The sequence below is a fragment of the Choloepus didactylus genome, chromosome 7, assembly GCF_015220235.1.
Source record: "Choloepus didactylus isolate mChoDid1 chromosome 7, mChoDid1.pri, whole genome shotgun sequence".
In the NCBI taxonomy this organism is placed as follows: Eukaryota; Metazoa; Chordata; class Mammalia; order Pilosa; family Megalonychidae; genus Choloepus; species Choloepus didactylus.
The window spans coordinates 106,366,278-106,385,927 of record NC_051313.1 but is presented as its reverse complement, the minus strand read 5'-3'; the positions used below and the strand labels follow the sequence as shown (position 1 = coordinate 106,385,927).

The 19,650-nt window shown below is 31.5% G+C and overlaps 2 protein-coding genes across 9 annotated transcripts in view; one reads left to right on the top strand and one right to left on the bottom strand.

Moving 5' to 3' along the window:
* SUPT3H (SPT3 homolog, SAGA and STAGA complex component) overlaps window positions 1–19,650 on the bottom strand; it is a 618,339-nt gene that overhangs the window by 564,497 nt on the left and 34,192 nt on the right. The gene's annotated exons all lie outside the window — the stretch shown is intronic.
* RUNX2 (RUNX family transcription factor 2) overlaps window positions 3,569–19,650 on the top strand; it is a 230,296-nt gene continuing 214,214 nt past the window's right edge. For both annotated transcript variants that reach the window (XM_037843141.1, XM_037843140.1), the window contains exon 1: window positions 3,569–3,640. In XM_037843141.1, coding sequence (XP_037699069.1) covers window positions 3,584–3,640 — 57 coding nt within the window. In that variant the 5' untranslated portion in view covers window positions 3,569–3,583. The remainder of the gene's footprint in view (window positions 3,641–19,650) is intronic.

The window sequence follows — 19,650 nt, the reverse complement described above, 5'->3', positions numbered from 1 at the left end:
CTCCTATTGTTTACAATTAAAAGAAAAACAGGCTAGCAGCAAACAGAACTCTAAAACAACCCTAAATAAAACAAAATAAAAACATAGACATGAAAACAATATTGATAAGGTAAAACTACTCTATTAATAATACTATCATTAGTTCAGAACATAAAATATAACTCAAAAGGCAACAATGAAGATATGTGCAGCACTGAAAACAGCTTATACTGTTATATCATCTCTAAATGTTTGGGTATTTTAAAAAGTTCAATCCATTCTAAAAAAAATTTATTAAATACAAGGTAATGGGAAAGCAAGATACTAACTTCTTGACTTTTCGCTATTGACTTCAGGTTCAAAGGTATATTTCATTTCCGTGGCATTAAAGTACATGATTTATACAGTAGACCTTAACTTGCTACTTACTTTAGCATATCAGGCACTAACATATCCCCAAAAGGAGAAAATTTTGAGGGTCTTAAAAGAAAAAGACCAGAAGTTTTCATTTCTAAGTATGGTATAAATCTATAATCAAGAGCTTTATTTGCACAGGGACTTTAATGAACCAGTCTCTCTTAATCACATGTAGTAAGCTATTTCTAATGAAACAAACTGTCAATTATTAAATGTGCACCACTTATCACTGTCATTTTAAAATTTTTAATACAACATGATGTTTGGGCTCCGAAGAGGATACATTTCCAACTTAGAAAAATAAAAAAAACACATGTGAAAATAAATATGCAGACTTCAAAGCATATGATTTCACTATCTTTCTGCTGCCAAAATGTGATGGGCCTCACAAAGGACAGAAAGGAAAGGGTATACCCCACAGTATCTACTGAACTCTTAAGCAATAAGAATGATTATCCTGACTCAAAGAATTACATGCAGGAGGGTAACCTGCAAAAAGAGAACAAGCAGTTAGAAGATACAAAGATGTTGAAAATTACTCAAATTCCTACAGAGTCAATTTGGAGAGTGGAGAACAAAGCATACATAATTCAAAAAAAAATTTAAGAATATTCAGCAAAAAGTTGGGGTTGTGAGAATGTCAGAGAATCCTGATGCAAACCTACAAAACTCATTCTAAGAGAAGGAAACCATTTACTTACTATACTACAACAGATACTTAATTTTTTTCAGTTGTCTAATTCTACTGCTATTTTATGTGCAGAAGAGTCAGGAACTATGTTTGGAAATTATACCAATTACATGGACAAAACTCTCCTTTTACGTACTTTGCATACCAATGAGACATGTATATCATACCACCACACCTTATTTATGATCAGAATGACTGAATAATTTCTTTTCTCCCTTTTGCATAAATAAGTGCATGTTAAATGAATGTTTTTTACTTTTCAGTGTAAAATTTGTTCATACAAACAGTAAGACATGACAAATCTACATTTAAAATAAAACATTAAAAGGTATTTCTGTTTATCACTAAAAGTTAATTATGAACAAGTTCCGGACATTTCAATAATTAAGGATTAAAATCAATACTATGTCTTCCCAATGTGTTTTGATTAATCAAATTTTTATAAAGAAATGTTTGAACATGTCTGTACAGTTATTTTTAATATAAACAGCATATAATGAATTGTAATAGGAAGACCATATTTTAGCTTTAACACCCTCAAAAGTGTTTCCCCAGTCCTTACCGCCTTATACACTAAAAAAATGTTTTGTAACTCACTGTCTCCACCCACCCTCCCAGTCATTTACTTCACGCCACTCCTAGTTAATATCACACTAGGAAGAAGTTTAATAACTAAAGACATGCAAATTTAGAGTGGCATGGATAAATGGCAAAAACGTCTAGAAAATTGCACTGTTCGGCTTTATAATTTTTGTTGAAAAATACCCCATCACTCTCAACTAATGAAAACAGGAAGCCTCTATTCATAAATATAAAGTTCACTGCCTATGATAATCATCCTAATAAGAAAATGACTTCTACACATAAATGTCCAAAGGGGCAAAAAAGGAGATAGTTTCCCAAAGATGTTTCCAATTTTTTTTTTTCAGAATCAGAATTAGCAAATCAAGACCACTAGCATACTGTCTCTATGCATTATTTCTTACTACATGCAGCATTTTGTAATTTATTTCAAAGCTTCCATTATAAACAAAAAATACAGCTTCTGTTAACCCACTCCATCCTGAACTTATAAAATCTAATATTGAACAATCTAACTTACAACATAAGAATTTTACTTTATATGTACATAAGTTCTTATGAAAGGCTCTGTTTAAGTTAATGGCCAAATAAACTGTTTAAAGAATTATACAACTGAACACATTTCCTTGAAAGATAAAAATTATTACAATCATAAAGAAAACTAACACGTCCAATAAACTATGTTACAATTTTTGCCATTCATTTGTGTAAGACCCTCAAACTAGTTAAAACATAAAAGTATATGTACTATAAAAGATATAAAAATTACTTTCAAGCTTTATAGTAGGTCCTGCCATCTAATATAGATAATACATAAACTAGAGACATGATTTAATATTTGTAAAAGAATCCCCAGACTAACACTTTCATGACAGCCAATTACAGTCCAGCCCAACAAGCAGTTTGCCACCAGACCTTAAGAAAGGTAAACTTTTTTACAATGAGTTACAGATTCACAAGTTTAAGAAGACAAGAAAAAGAAAAACTAGGACCCAGCCACCCAGTAAATATGAAGCAGACCCCAGAATGTGATACAATCCAAAGATGTAAATTACTGAAAATCATCACTGTTGTTCAGATTTCGCACAGCCACTTGAGCCAATTTTGCTCACTTTTCCATAGACACAATAATGAACTAAAAGGAGGAGACAAAAAAAGGTGGTTGGGGGAAGGTGACAGAAGGAAAGACTGCAGACTTCTGTTTACAAATGCTTAACCTTCAGGAGTTTGGGCTCCTTCAGCATTTGTATGCTATCCAAATCCTCATGAGTCACAAAAATTAAAAAGCTATATCCTTCTGGATGCCAGGAAGAGCCTTACCACAAGCCTTTTGTCAGGGAGAGAAAGAGAGAGAGAGAGAGCAAGAGCAAGGGGGAAAAAGCCACAGTGGTAGGCAGTCCCACTTTACTTTGAGTACTGTGAGGTCACAAACCACATGATTCTGTCTCTCCAGTAATAGTGCTTGCAAAAAAAGGAGTTTTTAAAGCTTTTGCTTTTTTGGATTGTGTGAATGCTTCATTCGCCTCACAAACAACCACAGAACCACAAGTGCGGTGCAAACTTTCTCCAGGAGGACAGCAAGAAGTCTCTGGTTTTTAATGGTTAATCTCCGCAGGTCACTACCAGCCACCGAGACCAACAGAGTCAGTGAGTGCTCTCTAACCACAGTCTATGCAAGTAATAGTGGGTCCCTTCAAATATTTGCTCATTCTCTTTTTGTTTTGTTTCCCTGCTTTTCACATGTTACCAGCTACATAATTTCTTGACAGAAAAAAATAAATATAAGTCTATGTACTCCAGGCATACTGTAAAACTAAAACAAGGTTTGGGTATGGTTTGTATTTTCAGTTTAAGGCTGCAAGCAGTATTTACAACAGAGGGTACAAGTTCTATCTGAAAAAAAAAGGAGGGACTATGGCATCAAACAGCCTCTTCAGCACAGTGACACCATGTCAGCAAAACTTCTTTTGGGGGTAAGTGTTATCATTTTTAAAATCCTATAAGAGATGAACCTGTTAAGCATAAAGGTATGTTTCTCAGATAAATTGCTAGCTTTTTAGGATAACAGTATATTAAAGATCTTAACAATAATGCTATTTTGTTGAATTAAACAACTGAAAATGAAATTGCTGTACATATTTGTATCTGGCATCTGTAACTTATCTAATTGCCTGAATAATAACTTAAAACAGACAAAAATATATTATTTTGCATTAATCAAAATGTTTTCTAGGTTATAGAAATAATGTTAAAACAGTAAAAGAAACAGCTTAATATTCTCTTTTAACTCTCTCTGGAACAAAATTAAATACTAAATTCATCAAACTATTATCAAGTATTGACTCCGGCAATTCCCAATATTTAAGCAAAAACTTCAAAAAGGGAGCAATTTTACAAAACAGCAGAGCACAGAATTATCCCAACATTATGCTCTACCATGTAAAACAGAGAAAGAAACAAACCTACGGTACAGTCAGCATTTGAACCAGCTCAACTAAAAAGAAATCTATTTATAATTTTAAACTGCATCATAAGATACATACACAAGTTTGTTTCTAAACAACTTTATATAACTGAACCATACATTCAACTGAAATAAAATTACAATAAGTATATCATAGCCATTTTTAAAAGCTCTTTAAAGTTGCCTAGGATATTAAAAATTCACACAAGTCTTTAAAAACTAACATGCAACTATATTTTCTTATTTAATTTTAATTTTACATTTACACTATTATCCATATGTAGAACTTGCTGTAAACACATAACAAATATTGAAACCTCTAAGATTCTTTTAATAACATTCTTGGACCTACCCAAATGAATACCATTTAATCTCATGAAAAATAAAGCTCCATAAGGATACCCTGCATGATTTAAAAGAGCCACACCTATTAAATTCTGCTGGACTTTTAAAACAAAACAGACATAATACAGTCCCTTAATTAATTTCAAGTTAGTGTTGATATAGATAGGCAAACTACTCCAACCTTCATCAGCTGACATATGGTATCATAGTAAAAACATCTAAACACTTACAAGGTTTTCTTCATGATGTTCAACATGTTCCACATACAAAGCAAGTTTTTAAAATATCCTATTTATCCTTTAAAACATATCCTTTTGCTGTGTATACCTATTTTAACTTTGCTTTGTAACTTACAACTAATGATTGGAGTTTCCTTTACTCCTCCTCCTTCACACATTTTAACTGGCTAATACTTGAAAGATCAGTCTTAGTTTAGGTCAAAGAGAAACAATTAAACCTGAAGGGGGAAAAAGGTTTCTCTTAAAGGATGAGGAAATGTACTCCGTATTTTACAAAAAAAAATCTTAAATTATTGTAGTGGCTCCCTCAATAGCAGTAAGTAAATCCCATCAGTTATAACATGTGCAATATAATAATCACAGATTATTTTAAAAACTTAATGGTGGGTATTATACATTAGTCTAAAAATTTCTGAATTAAGAAAGCATAACAAATACAACTAGACTGCCATATTATAATTATAGCTTATACACGGAAACTTTTGCCATTACTACCAAAAGATGAGAAAAACAAAGTTGTTTAAAATGATTGTCATACAGAGGGATAACTTGAACAGGCAAATCAAGCAGTTAAGTTACTATTCAACAATATTACTCTTCTGAAAAAAAACATTTTCTAACCAGATGAGGAATAACACAAGCTTCAAGAATACTTCAGAATTGAAAGTAAAGCTATTAATATTGGCACAAACAGTATATTAAAATGCTCCTTATTTGATCATATCAGGGGTTTTATATTTCCCTGACGTTCTTAATAACCATTTTTATGTTAAGATTTCCGAAACATGACCAAGTTTTTGAACAAGGAATAATTGTGAAATAAGTAGATAAAGATCACCTTCTATTGCATGTTATATTTTTTATTAGACATTATAACTAATTCTTCCTCTTCTGAAAAGTGGATTTCACACCTTCCCAACCCTCAAACACCGTCCATAGTACCTTAGAGCCTGAATAGAGAACTTAACATGAACTCACTACATCAAACTAATTACAGGTGGGTACTGGACATTATGTATAGGTTATCATCACATTGCAAACATTTCTCCATTTTCTATAGTCTATTTAAAGTCTAAAATAGGCTTTAAATTCTAAAATGATGATTATAACCACCATCTAATGTAATGTCAAAAGTATGTGCCCCAAATTTGTGAAATAGTTAAAAAGAAAGTTTAAGGTTTTCCGAGGCGAGGAACAAGCCACATGTTAACCAACTGTCTCCCCTCAAACATGAGTGAAATATGTGTGTGTGTGTGTGTGTTTGAAAGACAGTGATTCTGTCTCAGTGCCCTTGTTCTTTCAGATTACCATTTACCTTGAATTAATCAAGAAATTTTCAAAATCTGCACTATTCAAAATCTTTTATCATAAATAAACGATGTTGAAAACTTTAGATGTGACTCATGGATCATCTCATAAATAAAAACTTATTTATGAAACTATAACAGTTGACTGATTAAATGTCTAGATGAAACATTTGTCACTGACCATAGTAACTGACTGACTACATAATATGTCAACACCAATTTTCAAAACAATAGGTGTGGTTCATATAATGATAATTTTACAGTTTCAAGCTCTAATAGCGGCAAAGTGTCCTAGTTTGCTTCTAAAATAAGACAGCCAGATTCCAAACTCCAGGGAGAAGGATTAAAAGGCAAAATATACATAAAGACCATTCTAACATATATAAAATGCTAAAAATGTCAATGTAATTCTCAAAGACTTGTATTACAATTATTTTGAATTAGAATAAATATTCCCAATTTTACATGGAAAATTATTAAAAATTCACTTTTAAATTTTAGAAATATTTTTAAATGTATTAAAAATACAAAAGAAATCATAGAAAGGATCTTGTTAGTTTATGTGAACCTCTTGATAGTCTCTAAATTACAAGAAAGGCATGAAATATACATGACTACATTATGATATATTTTAGTCCTTTTAAAAGAACAAAAATTAATCTACTCAATTACACCCTTCAAGCTAATCACTGATAGTCTGACTTGTTTAAATCAGTCACGCTAAAGTTAAATTCAGTCAGATAGAAATGTTCCAGTTTGTTAAAAGAACACTGAAATATGTGATGGTTAAATAAACTGCAGAGGGGAGAAAAAGCTAACTCATTGAAGGCACTAAGATTTTATCAAACAGAATTAATCTTTATTGAATAGAACCATTCACAAATCAAAACTCACTATACTTCAATACTTTCAAGCAGCGCTAATCAATTACAAACCTTTTCTAGTGCTGCAAACCTCATGTGCTTTCAATTTTATACACTGGTGGTCCTCAAGTACTGTATTGGGGCTCAGTTAAGACATTCTGTATCACAACTTTTTTTTTTTTTAAGAAATATTCATCTAGAGGTTTTTTTTCCCCTCTCAAGAGCTGCTCACATGAAAACTGTGGTAATATTTTTATACTGTACTTCTTTGTTGAAGCAAAAGGTTAGGGGTTACCTAAATACCTCAACTGTATATATGAAAAAAGGAAAAGGTAAGTATTCATATAAAAAAGTCCAATGGGACTGGATTATTTATTTTTGCATTTCCTATGATTAATTGTGCACTCGTGCATACTTGAAAACGGATGGCAAAACAGGGTAACATCTCAAATTCCTCTCCAAAGCATACAAATACCAACCTTCCATACTGTTCTAACTCTTGTTCCAGGATACTAAGATGTGACAACTCTAACTCAATAGAGAAGTCATGCAAAAGCTCCTCGAAATTGCTAAGATTGCAAATGCTATTAACTAACAAAAGTCTTCAGAGATATTTTTATATAAAGAGTTCACTGTAGCAGTCAACTTCCACAGTGTCTTTTTAAAAACATTATACATATGACCAAATAGAAAATATCAAGTCAATATGAAAAAATCCTGCAGATACTAAAATTATAAATGTGGATAAAAGCATAACTATTTTTTTTCTAGTCATTACCATGCAAGACTTATTATTAAATGGGTGCTAGAAGCATCGATGTAAATTTAGGCAGAGATGTCCCAAAAGGTAACCTTAATGCACTTTTTTTTCTGTAATGAACCCTGTAACTTCCACTGAAGATAAAATTCTACCAAACAAAAATAAAAAACCTGTCATTAAATAAACTGCAATAAGGAAAACAATAAATTGTAATAGCATATTCTAAAATATAAAATGTTCTAAGTTAACTGCCTATAGTATAAGGAAATTCTTCATGAAATCTGACATGTTTAGTATTTTAACACAAATCCTTAGAAAAGAAAGCCTCATGTAATGAAAATATATATATCAGTACAATCTATTGCCATTTCAAAAAGATTATGGAATTCGGTGGGCCCAGGATAATTTTATAAGTATTTTGATTGTGTTATAACTCAAAAAATTAATGGGGGAAATTCGGCACCGTATTTAAAGGGTTTTCCTTACACTTGTAACCACAATTGACTACAAGCCTTTGTCCATTTAACAGCAAACACACATAAAGTAGACCATACATTCCACAGGACTATTTTAGGATCTATACAGCAACTGAGATTAAATGATCGTTTATTATACCATGTACAATATCTTCACCTTATGTCAAACTCTTAAGAATTTCCTCCCCTTTATACTATTTATTAAGGATATAGGAGTCAGGGTTTGGAACAATGTTGGATGTAAGCAAAGTCATATAGAGCATTTCAGGGTTTTGTTGTTATCGTTGAAGAACAGTTGAATTCTAAAGCATTTTTTAAATAAATATGCTTTCTTCTACTAATAAGTGGAAACTTCATCATTTAATATAACGTAAAAAAACAATCTCCAGTAAAACATCTGAGGAATTAAAAAGACTCTTTAAAAGCTAATTGCTACATAAACACTTAACACTTGCAGTGAAAAAAAAATTTATTTACACACCCCCCGTTAATGCTCCATATTCTTGCTACTATTTGTAAATCCAATACCCAATATATAATGAAGGATATAAAAGCATACTAAGTATGATTTGGTCTCTTATAAAAAGATGACAAATGTTAGTTTACGTTGATTAAATAATTTTCATCTTTTAAATCAATTGCCTACAAACAAGGAATTTTGCACCACATAGACATATTAGTGAATGGCAATTTTCAAAAATGTTTACGATATTGAAAATTATTATACTGATGCTATAACTTACCAAATTAATAAATTCTCAGAAATGTACTTAAGATTATTTTGGCAACTAGTTTAAAGACTCTTTAATCGCTATACTTTCCACTGTCATCCCTTAATAAATAATACATAAGAGATATGAAATTAGCGACATTCCTAATAAGGCACAACTAAACATCCTATGCAAAACAAATAATTTTTACCACAAAGTCAAATAAACTAATTTTATTTTATTTTTCAATTAGATTGTTGAATTTTTTTTACATCAATGATTTCTTCTGGAATTATCACAGCACCAACTATAAAAATACATTTACATAAAAAACTAAGTTAAAAATTCAAGAACTTAAATATCTTATAGGTTCCCCTAAAACTGTAAGACCCACGAGTGTACCAAACCATTTTTTACATATCTCTTATGGTCAGATATCTTACAACAAATCCATTTTGTGGTTCAGTAAAAGAAAATTAAGTAAAAAGGAAAAAGCTAACCAAATTGCAATTACAACCATCAGTAAAGTTTTATAAACATATATATGTATAGTCTTTCTTTGGAAAAATTAGAATTATGGTGTTGTGGTATTCTATAGAACTTTATTTGGACATTGATATATTTTATATATAGAAACAAAATACTTGCCATATATATTAAATTTCTTTTGACTAACAGTCAACTTAAAATTTTTATACACAGCATATACATATGCATGTGTGTGTGAAGGCAAACATATGAGTGACTAGAGAACATGGAATAATATACAAATTATTTAACTGAGGTACTGTTTTAGATCTTTTGTGACTGTTTTTTGATCTTTTGTGAAGGAAAATCAATTATTTTTCATGTCCACTAAGAGAAATGTCAACCTATAAAACTAGTAAGATAGGTTAGGCACCTACTAGGAAATTAAAGACTAAAATAATCAAATACTATACTTGCAAAATCCAAGTCATATTTTCCAGCTATAAACATAAATAAAACTAATTAAAAACTGATGTCAGTTAAGATAAATTATTGCCATTTACAAGGGCAAATATGAATGCAATTAATCTGCTAATAGACACCTATTTATGAATGTTATACCTAAAAGCAACTCTGGCTTGGAGTTAACAGGTATATTTTCCCTATATTCACCCAAAGTCCACATGACTTGGGTAAAAAAAAACTAAAATTATGCACTTTTATTTTCAATTCCTGATTATTTAGTTTCCAAACTAAATTATAATTAATCTTACTAAATTTCTTTACTGAAGTTCCCAATGTAAGACTTCAAATTTTCAGGATAACCTTTATGAAATATATCATCATTTGTACCAAGCAATTAAAAATTACTTAAACAAATCTAAACAAGGTGAATTGTCTTTGGAGTTGAAAAGAATGGATCATCATTTTTACCTTATTTCACCATGTAAAAAGTGCTACATTTTACAATCAACATTTCAACCTTTTGTTTTTATTGTATCACAGTAACTGGATCTTAGAAAACAGATGCATGAGTATCCAAATGGTACACTGCAGTTTCCTTTAATCAATAATAATAATTTTAAGATGTATTCATGTGAATACAGCTCAATTTTTTAAAATTCAAAACTTTTTTTGGAGAGCAGTGGATTTTCATTTTATTTCTTAAACTTCTATCAGGTTACAGATATCTGCAACATTATGGTATCACAGAAACAAAACTTTTTTGACTATTGATCCTACGTTATATCAATCATTGTCTTTTCCATAAAACTAATAAAAGTATGTAAGCATTTCATGCAAAGGACCTAAACAAACAATTCTAAAATCTAGTATGATTAATTTTAACCTAGGCTTTAGGTAATTCAGCTTTTGACAAAAGGTAGAAAAAAACATCTAATACTCTAACAGATATAAGGTTCAACAGAAAATGGAATATTAAGATAATCCATAAATAGATACTACTTAAAAGACAATGTATCATAGTATATTTGTAAAGCAATGTGAACATAAATGTCAACATAATCCAACCTTTAATCATTAATCCAACCTTCTTTCCATACTAAAAACTCCTCTTTTTCTTATTACTATAAACTCTGATGTTCACACAGAATTCTTTACATTCCCCCAGCTGTCAAAACTAAATACACATACACATATACTCTGTCTTTATAATTTAGTAGGAAAACTCATAACATTTTTAAAGCCTTTTACCACTAATAGAGATCTCATTTTAGAAAAGTTATTATCTAAGCTAGATATGGACAATCAATATTGTCAAAGAATTCAATTCTTGAATCATATAAAAATGTATTTCCTTATAATATGCATAACCACATTTCAGAACTTAAGTGCACCAATATGAGAAAACACATGAAAAGATATTTTAATTGAGGAAACACATGAAAAGATATTTTAATTATCATTCACAAGTCACTAGAAAGAGAATTTAGAGCTATATGTTGATTATAAGTATTTCTAGTTCCATATTTTTAATTTTTAAAAAATACTACTAAATCAAAATGTATCGAGACAAGTAAATAAAATTATTGTATGTAAAAAAATTTTACTGAGACATGTTCAAACCATTTTCTTGATTATGAAACAAAATCATATGCTTCAACAAATAACATACTTTTGATAAAATATTTATTTACAAAGTAATATGTACCATATGTACAAAAAGATAGAGATTTTCTAATAAAACTACATTAATATATATAATTCATAAAATTTCTACTTTGGTTTAAACTTTATTCAGCCAAATATATGGTCAATTCATTATGTTTCTATGATCTAACTTCATCCAATATGTTCAATACTTTTTTAAAGGAATCTTTAATAAAAGGCACCTTATTCATTAAAAAGTTTTTGAAAAGCAGTTGTGAAAAGTGTGATCTGAAAACTTACATATGAAAGCTCATAAACTTAAAACATGAAATCAACAGGACAACAGCAAACAAATGCATAAAATGAAACCCTACCCAGCAACAATAACATACTGAGAAGTCACCCCTGAACATATATAAATGCTTTTTAAAATAAACGCTCAAATTGAAGCTTCCCTTTTGGACTGTTCAAATGAACAGAATAACATTCCAGTGACTACAGAATTTTCTCCTAAACTAGGCAAGACTAAACAGAATCACATCTAATTCCTAATTTTGCAATTATAATGTGTGATACTTTCTTTAATCATAAGACTACAATTTATTCAAAATTGGCTGGAAAGGTTTGCCCATTGCATCTTGTCCTGTACGTACCTGTTCCTTATCAATTATGGTGTAGCTTCAGCATTCGGAGAAAAGGAAAAAAAAAACTTCAAAACTTTAAGTATAAAATACATCATTAAATCAATATACACAGGGCTACTTTAAATATACTCATTTCTAGAAAGCCAGAAAAGTATTACTTTTTTTTAAATTGATGCATCTACACATAGAAAGCAACTTTTAGTAAGTTCTCTTGCTACGCCATAATGATCTGCTCCAGAAACTCAAGAGCACCTAAAACAACGGGCTACCTGTTCTAGCCATGCTTAGGAATGTGTCCAAATCATTTTTATTGATTTAACCTTTATAGGAATGCTACACATCCTCAGAGCAAAACATTTTGAATGTATTTATAATATGATACACTTCTGAGAAGCCATGAAAAGGAAAGCTAAAAACAAATCTAGACACCCCTCCATCCTTAGTCGTTATGGATTTATTTTTGCATATTTTAAACACTATCAACAGACCTAAACATTAAATAATTCTATTTGGCAAACCTTACTTTGGCACCACTATAAGATGAAATAAAAATTTATTTTGGAAAAAAAAGAGCATTTAAATAAATCCTAACTTTAAGAAATAAAATGCCTGACCAGATAATGAAGTCACACCTACACATTTTAACAGATTCTGCTCATTTCATATTCTAGTTACACATTAATCATGGAACCTACAAATGTAGCAAACTTAAACCTACAGAATTTAGTCCTTACTGAATAAACAAAGCTGTACTCTAGTTTACATTTTGAGAACTTAACAGAGAAAGTTCTGTGTAGCCTATCTCTCTAACTTTTTGTAAGTGGTACTTTATAAAAGGTATCAGCAGCTAATACCTGCATCAGTTATGCTTGCCAAACAATAACTCACATTATGCTTCCTCACATTATGGCTCATCATTCGTTAACTTGAACTTCATCTCTAAAGAAGTTATACTTTCACTGTAGACTGTTCTCTTAAAAAGCCAAACAACTTTTGAGCATTTCCAGATGTACAACTCAAAAAAAAGAAAAAAAAAATCATAGGCAAATCTTCCCCAAAGAATACTGAAATTATGAATAAAAAATGTAATAAAACTGGAGTCATGACTTATTACTTCAATTATCATCCATAAATTTAGATTTGGAGCTGAATTTCTATTATTTCATAAGAAACTTATGATAGCTATAAGAGAATTGATTTCAGGTGGCTGTCAGTAGGTAAAACAACTGAGCATTTTTCAGTATAAGATTCTACTGAATTGGCTGGCGTTTCTGAATATCTGACCACTATTGAACATGCAAGAATAATATCATACTGCCACCTTTTAAAAATAGTAATTTTTTATACTGGGTATCATAAATTTGGGTTTGACTACATTATTTCTGTCTTTTCAATTTTTTTATAAAACATTCAAGCATGCATCAAATTGCGTTAAATTAAAATCAAAATAACTTCTACACAGCCTGCTTCTCTGGAACAAGGGCCTGCACTAGGTAAGGTAAGTGAGGTGCTGAGGGCACAAAATTTAAAGAGGTACTTACTATTGCCCAACTCGGAAAGTAAGTGCCTCCTTGTATTTTGCACCCTAACCACCTCACTTGCTTAGACCCCATCTAGTCCCCATCCTGCTGAGACACATCAGTATAAACCATTTAATGAGATATATAGTAGGCAGGGTATCATAAAACACAAAAATATGACAATATAAGAAAAATAAAAAGGAAAAAGAATGCTTTAACAGCCTAGTTGATTTATATTTTTCTTTAAAAAACAATCAAACTTAAATGTTAATAAACATTAAAAAATATATTTTCATTTAATATTCTAATCACTCTTTAAGAGATCTGAGATGGCACAAACAGTTTACATATTTTCTTCAAAGTATACCTTGTATTTGCTATAAATATCTTGCAAAGTAAACTTAGTGACCTTATCACTTGGCCATAAGGCTTTTAAAAAGGACTGAGCAAGTATATTCCATTAAAAAGTTCAGAGGGCTATACATGTCTTGTTATAATTCAGTGGTATCCAAACCTTGCTGATCAACAGAATCACCTTAAGGGGGCTGGGTAGAGGGCAAGCTTGGGGATTTTTTTAAACAAAGTTCCCCAGGTAAATCAGCCAAGTTTAGGAGCCATTAGATAACCAACTTTTAATACACCCAGAAATAAGCAAAAGACCAAAATGGATATATAGAATCTATTAATTTCCAAATTTTCTCACCACTAAACATTTTGTAACTTTTGTTCACAAAAAATACAACATTAAGATTTCAGTTTTTTTCCTTTCTTTCCCTTTCTTCTAGTAGAGATGTTAGTGAATGGTGATGTGTCCAACAAGTAATATTAACAAGGAAAATAAAGTCAGAAGCATAGATAATCAATATGATGAAGACAAACAAAAATATTTTTACCTTTCTGTTAGTCAAATACTGTTCTAAGTACACAATGAATCTATTCCAAAAGCAAGGTTAAACTTTAAATTAATTAGGCTCATTAACATATTTTTAAAAATCAGTGTGCCTAACATAGCCCCATGATTTTTATGAAGTACACCTTAATTGAAACTGTACTTGTTTTTATGTCAGCTTTTCTTGGTGGTAGTGTTGGTGGTTTTACCAGAAATACGACATCTTTACCCACCAGAATACTTTTCTAGAATGAATGTTTCATATTCACCTTTTTATCTCTAGGGCCTAGCACAGGGTCTGGCATATAAGAAAAACTCAATAAATGTTTGATGAATATATGATCATATGAGCTTACTATTTTACTACTAAAGCTAACAACATTTAGCACACATTTCAAAGTATATTCTTTTATATCTTAAAACAGTAACAAAATCTGAGTTAAGTGTTTGATTTGCACGTTTACTGTGTCAGGCACTAATTAAAATCTTTATAAACAGTCTCTCCTTTAATCCTCACAACCATCTTATATGAAACGGGTATTTTAATTATTTTGAGACAAGAAAACTCAGAATGAAGTAAGGAAACTTGCCCAAGGTCACACTATTGAAGAGCTGGGATTCAAATTCAAGCCTTCTAACTCTTATTTACCCTATGGTATTACACATGGCCTCAATGAAGTTACTTCCTAGTCCTCAATTTCACTGTAGAAGTGTTAGCTCCCAAAAACATAATTACTCTAAATTTGTTAAACTGAGATAATTTGAGTCTTGAAATTTACCCAAAGCCTATCCTTAAGTAATACTGATCTGTGAGAATCAAAAAGATGAAGATAAAATAAAACTTTAGATTATACCAAGGGGTAAGATTTAGGTCAGATTTGATCAGGAAACAAAAGTTCCAATGAACTAGATAATGCTTAATCAATCATTATAATCAACAATTTTAGTCAATGTTCATACCACACAGTACAAACTAAGTGATATGAAAATAGCTCATTTTAGGAGTTAAAAATTAAACTTTTAAACTAAACAAAAAGAATTTACAATCCTCCTTACTTATACAAGTAAAAAAGGGGTGGTTACAATCATAAGCTTTGGTATCAGATCTGGAGTCCTATCCTGCTTACTGTACTATCTGTAAGATTGCCTATGTCATGGTCTCAGCATTCCACCTAGAAGGGTCTATACGCCACACTGATGCTAAGTGGCCAAGACAATCAATTTCTAAGCCTAAACTTCTAATGATATCTTAAAACTAATTCTCTTCACCTCTGATATTCCTAAAAATCCATTAATAAGGGTATGTTTCTCTTTCTTTGCCTACCAAAGGAGTAAATCTTTCACATTAATATTTGCCCCAATTTCCTCCACAAGCACTTCTCCATTATCACTCAAAACAAAAATTCTTAGAGAGCCACCACAGAGCTCTAGCTGCTTTTTTTCTGGCAGAGAGCAGGAATCAAGCAGTCAGATTATATTTCTCAGTCTACACGGATCCACTGAAAAAAAGAGGCCCTAACCAGGCGATAGTGGGTAGGTGAGTTGTTCCCTGAGGAGCAAAGAATAAAGAACTAAGGAAAAGAAAAAAGTTGCCTGAGGATCTACAAATGTCAACAGACTTCTCCAATCATTCTGCACCCATATTTATTTGATAGTAATGTTTTAATCTTCAAGCCAACAACTTAAAGTCTAAATAGAATAAGCTATTAGAATTGAGCAAATACATAGGCAAATATAAAATCACACATTTTAGAAAAGGAGACAATATATAAATTTTCATGTTAGTTTTAATTGAAAAGATAAAGGGAAAAAGACTGAACGTTAAGTTTGTCTTGGTAACTTAGTAGATGAGGAAAAACTTTTTTTAGGAGTAAGGTAAAACTATTGCATTGTGTTGTCTTACACAACAGGGTAAGACTCAAGGTAAAAGAAGGAAAGCACAGAAAGGGGCAAAATGTAGTGTACCTATGGTTGCGATATGACTACAAGTTCTCAGATTCTGGTACCCTAACCTGGGAACGGAGGCAAGAATTTAGAAAAAGGTCTGTTTAGAAATAAAGCTAATAGGGTAAGATAATTATTGCCTTTAAACTCCAGAAATGTTCACACTTGTTTCACGAGAAGCCACTAAAACATGGTGAGAACAGTCAACCAATGAAAAACAGAATAAATTTAAGATAACATGGTGATTCCATAAAGTAGTCATTAATCTAATTAAAAACATTAAGCCTGGATATGAAAATCATGGGCAAGGCAAAGAGATACTACAAAGAAACCCACAGAAGAATTTGGCAGTAGAATTAATTGGGATAGGCAAAGAATAAGAAAAATAAGATTGCAGCATAGGAAGAATGGTGATGTTGCCAACATTTATGAGGAACAAGAGAAAGGGTGTAAATGGAAAGAATTCAGTCTCTGTCATTATTAAAGTTGTGCTTTGGGGGCGGGGGGCTAGGATAATAAATTAAAACAATCTCAATTTTTTAATTAATAGGGGTTTTATATAAATGTGAGGAACTCAAAACGGTAATAATTGTGTTTAGATAGTAGGATTACAGAAGACTCTTTCATTTTTTTAAACTTGTCAATATTTTTCAACTAAAAAAATAAACACTTATCACAGTTTTTAAAATTTAGTTGATAATACGCTCTGTTTAAAAAGCTTTTTTTTCCCTGAACTCATCCAACAAATCTGGTGCAGGGGACAATTTTTTTTCTTATGTTTAAGCTGTAAGAAAGAGCAAATTCCTCCAACTATAAACTATTTTAAGTGGCAGAATTATTTTCAAAAAACCATAGAATGTCATGGAAACATGACAGATATAGCAAAGGTTTTGATACCCTTTAAGTTTAAATCCCAGTTACACCAAGTATCATATAACATTCAGCAAGCTACTTAAGCTCCTGTGTTGCAATTTCCTCATCTGTAAAAATATTACCAACTACCTTGAAGTTTTCTGTGAAAATTAAATCAGGTAATACATATAAAGTACCTATACCAGGTTGGACAAAATCAGTTCTCAATTTTCCAATCGTTAAATTCTCTTAAGAATCTAAAACCAGCTATGTGGTCCACAGATCAGCAGCCAGCAGCATCTGAAAGCTTGTTAAAAATGCAGAATCTCAGACCCCATTCCAGACCTTCTAAATAAGAATCTTCACTTTAACAAGATCCCCAGGAAAAACAAAGTTTGAAAAGCCCTGCTCAAAACCACATCCTAACTAAGGGGATGTACAACTTCTGTATTTATTACCAGCTCCCTCAAGTTGTCCTCTTCATCTCTATTCCACAGTTCTTTCTAATTCTGAATGTAGAGCAGTTTCCCTGTAGTTTACACCTAATTCCTAATTCTGAGGGACTCCTAAGAGACTGACAGAGGAGTCTAACCTAAATCTACTTCCAAACAGCAACTTTTCTAACTGAAAGATAGCTCTCATGTCACACCTCAATTTAATCACAAGGATTGAACAAGAGACAGGGTCCTGTGGTACCTAACTCCCTGTTGTAAAACCATTAAGTCTTCAATAATTTGAGGTGCTATAAATTAGTAAGCTGAACAACTGTATTAACTAGCTACTAGCTATATTTCTCCATCTTGTCACTGATGTCTCATCACAGACTTATCAAATACCCTGCTAGTGTTTAAAAATCCTACGTCTGCCCCACATTCCTGAAACAGTTATCTCATAGCCCTGTCACAGCAAAGGGTTTGTGAAGAATGGCTGCTACTGAGTAAAACCATTTGGTCCCTAGAAATCACCTTCTAGGTGCTCACAAATCATCCCTTTATTAACTCATTCTAAAATCATAGCCAGCAGAGGCTGTAAGTTGACAGTCTACAGACTTTTTTTGCCAAGGATTCCCATCCTTGATATTCTATACTAATTTTTTACTGGTAAAACATTTCACAATCACAGGTACCTATTCTTGCCTTTGATCTTCTCCATGATTTCTGAGTAAATAAAACAGGAAATATGAAAGACAACTGCTATATACGAAAACTGTCAGGCCAAACAGGATACTTCCAATTGCCTTATTTAGATAAATGAAAGGTGATATGCAGTAGATACACCAAGGGAAAAGAACATCTGCCAGATTCAGTAGTATGCTAAGAGTTAGATCACTATAGAGCTTCTTCAGGTTTATCTCTTCTGAAAGGATCTTAGGCTGCTTTAAGCAGAACTTTCAACTTTCTTTTATTTCTCATAGTTATGAATGCCCTTATTTGCATTCCTAAGTTTCCTCTTACCTATGCACATATTCTTGTTCCGCATCTTTAAAACAGATTGGCCCTTAGCTGAAAATAATATACTTTGTTGTCCATTCACGCACTTATTTATTCTTTTCATTCTCCTATCTGAACCTTCTCTTCATTCATGGTCCATATGAGCACTGCCTTAGGTTCTAAGCTTTGAGTAGACAGCCCTGGAGATTATTTTTCTCTGAAAATCACCTATTTTAGTGCAATACTCAAATAAGCACTTTATAATTGCTTTACGATAGGCACACCAATATAACTATTAAGAGCCCAGAGAAATATGTGCTTAAACAAATCTAAAATCCATTAAAAATTAAGAAAAGCATGTCAACTTCTGGAGAAAAAGTTGTGTAAATCAGCACATCACTCTTAAGTTTTCAGCAAAAGAAATCTGAATTTGAAAGGTGAGCCTACCTTTAAGACAAAGAGAAACAGAAAGGCCAATTCAGAAATAAAGAATGCAATTAGCCAAGACTCAACTAAGGCAAAGGAGAAAATAAAACAAATGGAAGGTAGAGGTTTTTTTTTTTTTAAATGCCTGAAGTATAAAGGACTATATATAAGCAGGATGGTTCAGTAGTTGCAATATACTGTTCTCTAAAGTCAAGCTCTCATTCTTGTATGTTTAAAAAAGGCTCCATTCTCAGTAGAATCAGAATCCAGTAAACTGATTTATGTAAAAAAAAAAAAAAAAAAAAGGGCTGTATGTTAAAATGTTCCTCATGGCCAAAATCTATCTGCACCGGGCACCCAAATATCTAATAGATATTCTACAAAGGAAACAAACTTAAAAATAAAAAATGTGATAGCCAGGAAATCAGAAAGTCAAAGTGAAAGACATTAATTCTAGTCACAGGTCAAAGTCTTAATAAATTATTCCTCTTGATTTTCCCTTACTTCATTTCGTTTTCCTGGTTTTCTCCAAACT